Source organism: Phoenix dactylifera, chromosome 17, assembly GCF_009389715.1.
Source record: "Phoenix dactylifera cultivar Barhee BC4 chromosome 17, palm_55x_up_171113_PBpolish2nd_filt_p, whole genome shotgun sequence".
Classification (NCBI taxonomy): domain Eukaryota; kingdom Viridiplantae; phylum Streptophyta; class Magnoliopsida; order Arecales; family Arecaceae; genus Phoenix; species Phoenix dactylifera.
The window spans coordinates 9,470,601-9,479,199 of NC_052408.1; the positions used below are offsets into that span (position 1 = coordinate 9,470,601).

Consider the following 8,599-nt stretch of genomic DNA (forward strand, 5'->3'; position numbering starts at 1 on the left):
GGAAAGGAAAAGGAAAAGGGGGGCTGCCTGCTGCTTGGACCAGTTCAAGATAGCCAGCCTATAGGATGGCCGGACCGAGTCTATAATTGGGCTATATCTTTAGCCTAATTAGAACTTAATTAATTCTCCAATCAATTACGAACCTTTTTGGACCCAATCAAATATTATTTATCTTAACAAAGAGTCATTAGCATGCTTTGCATGAAGTAGCGACAAGCTTCTCGAGAAAGGGAACATCACACGAGCAATTATGATTAAACAACAATTTTGTACAATAATTTTTGAATATAATAGCCGTTCCACTTTGGCTCCTTATTAATCAGGGCGTTGCAAATGGATTTCTATTCCCGCTCTAATCTTCAAGCAATTGCCACATTCAAAGACACAATAGCGTAAGGAGACTAGATTTTTTGGAGCAGCACATAAGACAGCAGATCAGGATTCAGGAGACCATCGGATGGATGGCCTTGATGATCCTATTGATGGAGTGCGATGCCGAAAGTACCCAAAACCTTATCCCGGCACCAGGAATGCCGGAAAGTAGAAGGAGCTGCTCGGCGAACGCCAACTCAAGCCATCGCTCTTTCCGTGAGTCTCGAGACCGCCGTCCAGTAAATAATATAATATATTAATGATTAATTTATTAATTAAATCTCATTCCTAAATTAAATTCCCTTTGGAATGTCCGTCCTTCACGAGCATCTTAAATAGGGGATGATGCATATAAAATGCATGCGGGTAAATATCCGTGACGCAGAGATTCGTGCTTGTGAATCTCGCGCCTGAGTGAATGGTAGATGGCCGGGATCCGCGTAGGAATTCTCTAAGCATCCGACTATTCAAAGTTATCAAGAATGGAGATCTTTCATTCTGCGTCTTCTATTTTTGGGCATCGTTTTTCCTACCATCCTCCCTTTCTTCGAAGGCGCCCTTCTCACGGCACTCTGCGAGGGGAAGTCTGAGAGAGAGCTCTCTCTCACCTCTCTCTCCGGACCCATCGCTCTCTCTCTCTCTCTCTCTCTCTCTCTCTCTCTCTCTCTCTATCTATCTTCTCTCTAGGGTCCTCGTGCCTTTAGTGGGTGAGCTGAAGCCATCTGCCTTGGTTTGACTTAGTCTTCGGTCTTGATTACAACATGGATGCCCGTCGCTCGTCGATCCCAGAGGATTCTGAGCTTTGAGAATTGTGGAAGATCCTAAGGGAAGTGGAATTTGCAGGTCTTCGCTAGAATAATTGAAGCAGGTAAGTTTGAATTTGGAGGACCTCTTCTTTTTTTAAGTCAAAATTGGTTCTTTGATTTCTTTTTTAGTGGGTTCGTTTCGTACTGCTAGAAAGTTTTGTTCTTGAATAAAAAAGAACTGAATTTTAGGGTTTCTCGAAGGAAGGGGAAACTCATGGTAGGTTTACGTGTTTTTTTTTTTGGAAGTTTTTCTTCAAGACCATATCTATGTTGCATCCTAGTATTCAGTGTGAGAGATTTGGTGGACAAAAGTGATGGCTTTTCTTGAGAAAAGAAAAAAAAAAGAGCGACCTTGAGTTGGGTTGGAGGGAAAAGGTACGTTTTTTGGCTAATTTTGCTTGAGCTATGGGGTTATATGGTTTGATTATGCACAGACGCACGCAACCTAGAATTTAGGTTGAAGGACAATTGTTTTTGTAAGTAAGTAGCTTGCGTTTTCTTTCTGTGATAATTTGACTGGGAGAGCTGGATATGTTCTACGGACTGTGGCATAGAGTAGTAGGTTTTGGTTCTTTACTTTTTAACCTCTTCCTTTCTGGGGAGTCTGGAATAAGCTGGCAGAATGGTGAGTTATCTGAAGAACCAATCATTCAGTTTTTAGAATTAAAATTAGTCCTGAGAAGATGACCTCCATAAAAGAATTTGATTTGCCCTTGAGGAAGCCTAAGGACTGGGTTTGAATTCAGTATCGGATGTGAATTGTGAAGCAAGTTTTGGACTCAATTTTCTTCTGCAATTTGTTGTGTCTTTGCAAATCCTTTTTGTAGTTAAATTTGAATTTCTGGTTTTTGTAGTTAAATTTGGATTTCTGGTTTTATGTCATTAATATTTTTGAACCAGATCATTTAGGGTTCTTATTCACACATTCTAGCTCTAAGTACCCTTTTTGCTCCCTTCATTAAAGTCAATATCTACAGAAGGAATATCAGGGGACCTTTATACTGCTGCCATGAAGTGTTTTCCTTTTCCGAATGGACTGAAGAAGAGTGAGCTCCTTTCCACATTCTCTGCGTCAGCACGGTCTAGCAGTACCACGTCGACTGACCGTGATATGAGGAGATCGGCATCTGAGTTCAACTCTCAGAATGTTTCAGACATGAGCGCTGACTCCCTTGGGAGGTGTCAGTACCCTAGCTTCTCCCAGAGGCCAAGCGATCTCAGGGTGTTCACACTTTCAGATTTAAGGACTGCTACAAGGAATTTCAGCCGTTCGATGATGGTTGGTGAAGGTGGATTTGGATGTGTTTACAGGGGCACAATCAAGAGCTCTGAAGATCCAAGTATGAAGCTCGAGATTGCTGTTAAACAACTAAATCGCAAAGGGCTGCAGGCAAGGTTCCTTTGGCATATACCTATTGCTTTATAATATGGTACCATTACGTATTTAAATTAGTTATTGCTTGGCTGAACGCTGGAAATTTCTTTTTTTTTTTAAAAAAAAGAGAGAATATTTGCTAGTTATCCTCGAACTGATGTGCACAAGTTATTCATTACATATGTGTATTCTCTTTCTATCTAAACAAGTACAACTTAAATTTCCTTTCCTTACCATTAGATTGGATAAGTTTGCCTAAACACTAATTTCTCGGTCCATTTGTTTTCATAGGTGTATTCTCATGCATCATAGATTTATGATAATTAAATTTGGTTTGTCATTGTAGATATTAGAAATTATAATACATGGCTATAAACTATGCAACTTAGATAGACCCTCATCAAGTACATGGTTATAATCCATGCAATTCATTATGTGGATGAGTTTTCTCAGGTGTTTAATTGGGATTTCAGAATCATAAACTGTTGCAGCACTAGGAACAGATGCATGAGGCAAGTGCTCAACACTATGTTGTCCAAAATTGAGTCACACTTTTGTTCTATATCCAATATTTAAATTAATGCCCATATAATTGTTTGATGCAACATATATATCACCTCCATGTGATAACACTCCCAGTTTGCTTTATCATGATACATTCCAAGAAAGGGTGGTTTTGTGATCACCATGAAAATCACCATTAATGATGTGTTACTAACTGGCAATATAACAATATAATATGGAGTGGAAAAAGATAAAAGCAAGTGGAAAGATTTTACATGGTAGGCTCTAACCGTGGCACATGTTTCTCATTTCATTCTCCAAGCTACATTTAGGGTTTGTTTTGAGCAGACTTGTTTTAGTTTTAATAATAACTTCATGGAAAAGAGTTTCTTCCACCCCTATCTCTCTTGTCATGCTTCTTCTTTCTCTTCAACTTTCAGTCTCGTTTTGCAGCTGCATCAGATGGTCTGATGGGAATAGCTGTTAATATCCATTTTTGCTTTCGTACAATTTGTGGTTTCTGTTCCTTGAGGACAATCAAGATTCTTTTTCAGATCTGGTTGTAAGTTAATTTATGAATCCGGATGTTACTCCAATAAGATTAGGAGTGCTGGTTTTGCATTCTTCTTCATTGGTCTCCTGCAGAAACTTGGGTTAAAATTAGTTTCAACTCAAGGACAGGATGCTTAGTGTATAGCCCTTTTTAAGGTATCTGGTGTAATTATATTAAAAGTACTGATAATCCAGTTTAGCTGAAAGTATATTGGCTAAATTGGGTGTCTCCCATTTGACAGCATCTCATGGACCATGGAGATCAATTGAAGTAGCCATATCATGAAACATCGCTCAGATGAGATGTTAGCACGATGTGGATGCTTCCTAGGCGCTTTTGCTATTATTTGCATGCTATATGTTAGTTTTATTTAGTTTAATACGAGCAAGAACTATCCCATCCTTATCATTGGAGAAAGAATAACAAATTTCTGCTTTCTCCGTAGTTCAAATCCTTAAATTACAGGAAACTTCTTCAAATTTGTTGTTAATATGGAAGTAGTCATCAACTGTATGACTCATTTGGTTCGTTTTTCTTTATTCCTTCGTATGGTAAATGTTTTTAGACTGGCCAATGACACTAGGGGGAAAAATATTCATCCTAAAGCATGCTCAGAGACCATATATTTCTTTCTTGTCAACACTCAGAGGAATTAGAAAAACATATGTAGGAGTTGCAAATCTAAATTGGTACTAGTGTTTATTAGTGAAAATCAGCAGACACCATTCTAGCTGCAGTGCTAACTCTTATGGCCTTTTTTTTGAGTAAATGATGTATTCTCTTAGCTTCAGAATGCATTTCAAACTCTATTGTATTGGATACAGACTAACTGCTACTCACCTTTATGATCCTACATTTTCTCTCAGGGGCACAAAGAATGGTTGACAGAAGTAAATGTTCTGGGGATAGTTGAACATCCAAATCTTGTCAAATTAGTAGGCTATTGTGCTGATGATGATGAAAGAGGAATACAAAGACTTCTTGTATATGAATATATGCCTAACAGAAGTGTAGAGGATCACTTGTCACCTCGATCAACTACAACTCTTACATGGCCCATGAGGTTAAAAGTAGCTATTGATGCTGCTCGTGGCTTGAAGTACCTGCATGAAGATATGGATTTTCAGGTACTTAGTTTTTCTATCAGTCCTTGAATCTAATCATAAGTGACTTTTGTTGCTTTACTATTACGCATCTATGTTTGCAAATGCATGCATGTGGCTTGTAATGTAAATTTCCTTAACAATATATTTACTATATCATTTCTTTTTGGTAGCTCAGTTATTTGTTGTCGTCATAAGATGTAATATCAGTTGTGTAAAATTTGTTAGAGAAGCATCACTTGAATTTACAAAGAAGATGTTAATGGTGCATCTAAGTTATAATGTATATACTACTGAACTATTCAAAGAATAGCACTATCTTCCACACATGCTCCCTATCCATATTACATTGCTGAAAGGTCAAGAATCTTACATGATGGCTTTGCTTCACCATATATTTGAGATATTTTATGAAATAGAAGTGTTTTTAAGAGAATAATTTGGACATTTGGAGGTCTATGACCTGTTGTCCAATATCCTGCATGTATCTTGTATTGTTCTTTGCTTTTGTTTATTACCTGCTCTTATATTAGGTCACATTATTGGCACACCTATGAAGATGTGTAGCTACAGTTCCATCTTATGTAATCATGTGCAGGGTTAAACAGTTGCATAAAGACTGTGCTGGTCTCTAAATGAAAATTTTGACTATGCTTTCCATCTAGGTAAAATTCAATGTCAATGAAGATGGTAGAGATTGATCAATAGGCCTCTTCGCTTTAGGGGCAGCTGCAATAATTCTACATGAAATGATGGTTTTTTTATAAGAGTGGATACATGAAGAGATAAGCATACGCCATTTGTAAATTTCTTGCCTTATGTTTATTCTCCTTGTGGAACATGTAAATTGTATCCTGTTGACAATATTACCCTCTTCGTGGTGCCTGATAATGTCATATTTGAATCATCTCATTATTAGAAGCTTCCTTCTGTTTTGCATGGCTATTCAACCACACCTCGTGCTAGTTGCTGCAAACAATATTCACACATGCATTCAGATAGTGCTTCATATACAGGAGATTGCAGTCTGATAATGGCATTGAGGACAAAGTCTTCCTTTGATTTTTTTTCCTCCAAATCCTCACAATCCAATTATTATTTATTACAGATTCTTATTATCTTTTTTTGTTTTTTCTGTTGTTGTAAGCTTTCAAAAGATTTTATCAGTCATATTTCAAAAAAAAGAATAAATGCAAGTTTGTTCTCTGATGACATGTCCTAACCTACTATTACTTCTAGAAGTTAATCTTGATGACTCAGATGGATTTTTCTTTCCTGACATTTTAATATATATATATACAGATCATTTTTCGAGATTTCAAAACGTCCAACATTCTCTTGGACGAGCACTGGAATGCAAAATTGTCTGACTTTGGCTTGGCTAGACATGGACCAGCAGAAGGATTAAGTCATGTTTCAACAGCGGTATGTATGGTTAGGTGGATCTTATCAATTTGTTAGGTCTCCTGCAATATTTTTTGGTATTGCCATGTGTAAAAAGCATCTGTGGCATTGTTCTTGCTAATTCTAGGAAAGTGTATGTGCGATGCTTGGAAGGTTCAAGGAAGCTTTAGTTTCGATTTAAATCTCGGTTGTTAAGGCAACTAGAAGGTCAATAGTTCCCATCTACATTTATGGTTCTGCTGCCAATTGATTGTAGAAGCCTGCGAAACAATAATATGGTATTCTTTACAATTAATTGCTCATATAGGCCTGTAGATTGAGGACAAACAAGTAAGCGGGTTAATATGAAGTACATGCATATACCTTATTGGAATGTCAAGTAACTACATGTAGGAAATGCTGTTTTTAGATTATCAGCAATTATCACGTCAAGCACATTATGCAAATAGTTTTTAGTACTACAAACCAGAAAGAAGATGCAAGTGATGATTTAGGAAATGTCAAGAAACTGTTGAGAGAAGTTAAGCAACCAAGGTGGGGGGATGGTAGACTGAATGGACAGCTTACTAGGTGAAAAAAATTTGGTAAGTGATCAAGGAAATTCTGGAAATAAGCTGAGCATCATCTCAGAGACAAGTATTAGGTAAAACTCTATTTCATTTTAGAAATTTGTTTGGGTATTGACATCAACAAGGTTCTATCACAATATATATCCTAGCTGGGCTAATTTTCTTATTATTTGTTGTAATTTCCAGGTTCTAATTTTCAACTGCAAACTTCTCTGACAAGATATAATTGTGGATAGGGAAGGTATAGAATTTTTCTAAGTTGGTTAAAGATGGTTGGCATATACTATATAAGAGAAGAAATCCTGATCGAATTTTATATATACAGGTTTTTATTAAATATTAGTGAGTCTAATTGTAACTTGGGGTTAGCACGGCAGTCATTGAAAAATAAGAAAAATATTCTTGAATCTCAGGTGTTGACTACAGTACTTGGAATGGCAAGAAACAAATCATTTCCATACCAACTAATACATATTTTTCGTGAAAAATGTTGTGGTTAAATCAGTATGATGCGTCACTGACAATGAATGTATGCGACAGAGTAAATTGTGTTGCTTCATCTGCTATTGTTGCCTTACATTCAAATCTAATTCCAGTGGAAACTCATCTAAACAGGTTGTAGGAACTGCTGGCTATGCAGCTCCGGAATACATGCGAACTGGTCATCTCACTGCCAAGAGTGATATATGGAGCTATGGTGTTGTCCTCTATGAGCTCATTACAGGTCGTCGCCCACTTGATAGAAACCGCCCAAAAAGTGAGCAGAAACTTTTGGAATGGGTCAAGCCCTACATATCTGATGTCAAGAAGTTCCGACTTATCCTAGATCCAAGGCTAGAAGGACAGTATTCCTTAAAATCTGCAACCAAACTTGCCTCTGTGGCAAATAGATGCCTAGTAAGAAATCCCAAGTCTAGGCCCAAGATGAGCGAGGTGTTGGAGATGGTGCAAAGGACTTATGAAGCCATGGAGACTGGAGCTCCGCAACCTCCATTGAAAAGTTCCGCTCCAGAAGAAAAAAATTCAGGAACAAGGAAAAAAAGAGGATTAAACCTAAAGAGAAGGATTGGGGATTTGAAAATGGGAGAAGGAATGCGGTTGGTGTGGCAGGGATGGACCCCAAAACTTGTCAGGACACATTGATGGTAATGGCGATAATGATGATGATAAAGTATATATCTTGTATGATGCATTTGTGTGTGCTCGTATTTAGTAGTTGGTTCCTGTTATTGGGAATTGTCATGGTTATTCAATAGGTGCAAGTGAGGGAATTAGCAGTGGCAACTTTGGAGGTTGTAACATGCAAATGTCATGCTTAACCAAATACATTTTGTATTCTTCTTTTCCAATGATAATATTGAGAATGGTTGATCTAGTTGATGTGCTTTCATCCTTTACATTGAAATAATTGTTGCTTATGGTTTTGCATGTTCGCAAATTTTCTTGCAGTGATTGAACTGAATTTGTTCTCTTCTGGTTGATTATTGTTTGGGGTCTGATATTATTTTGCACGAGTATTTTATCATTGGGAGGTCAAGATTTTGCTTTCTTCTTTCCAGTGGACAAACTGAGCAGATTGTTAGACTACAAACCCATCTGGCTCTCTTTTTCAGGCACACCTAGCACTTCCTACTGGTGATAGACCAGATACAGGTGGGGTGGTCTACTTGAAACAGCCAGAAGGGATTATGATAATAAGGTAAATATTTCGAGGAGTGCATGTAGATTTGTCCATTACCTCATAAAGTAAGATCAAAATCATGAAACATCTGAAGCTACTCCAAGTAGTTCTTATCAATATGTTTTTTTTTAAAAAAAAAGAAGGGAAGGTACTAGCTGCACCCCATTACTCCATTAAGAAAATGAAGATTACAAGAAGTGAGAGCCATCTAAAACTATCAATTTGTGAATTG

General features: G+C 37.4%; 1 protein-coding gene across 2 annotated transcripts; it reads left to right on the forward strand.

Moving 5' to 3' along the window:
* The first annotated feature begins 903 nt into the window (after positions 1 to 903).
* On the forward strand, positions 904 to 8,061 carry LOC103698730 (serine/threonine-protein kinase PCRK1-like). 2 transcript variants are annotated; one of them, XM_008780778.4, is made up of 5 exons: positions 904 to 1,240; positions 2,156 to 2,568; positions 4,477 to 4,737; positions 6,016 to 6,138; positions 7,302 to 8,061. In XM_008780778.4, exons 2-5 carry the CDS (start codon positions 2,188 to 2,190, stop codon positions 7,827 to 7,829), a joined length of 1,293 nt encoding a protein of 430 aa, XP_008779000.1. In that variant the 5' UTR covers positions 904 to 1,240; positions 2,156 to 2,187; the 3' UTR covers positions 7,830 to 8,061. The 2 variants fall into 2 exon arrangements, with proteins under 2 accessions (XP_008779000.1, XP_008778999.1); XM_008780777.4 differs by having other exon boundaries at positions 905 to 1,240; positions 2,143 to 2,568.
* The last annotated feature ends 538 nt before the right edge of the window (positions 8,062 to 8,599 follow it).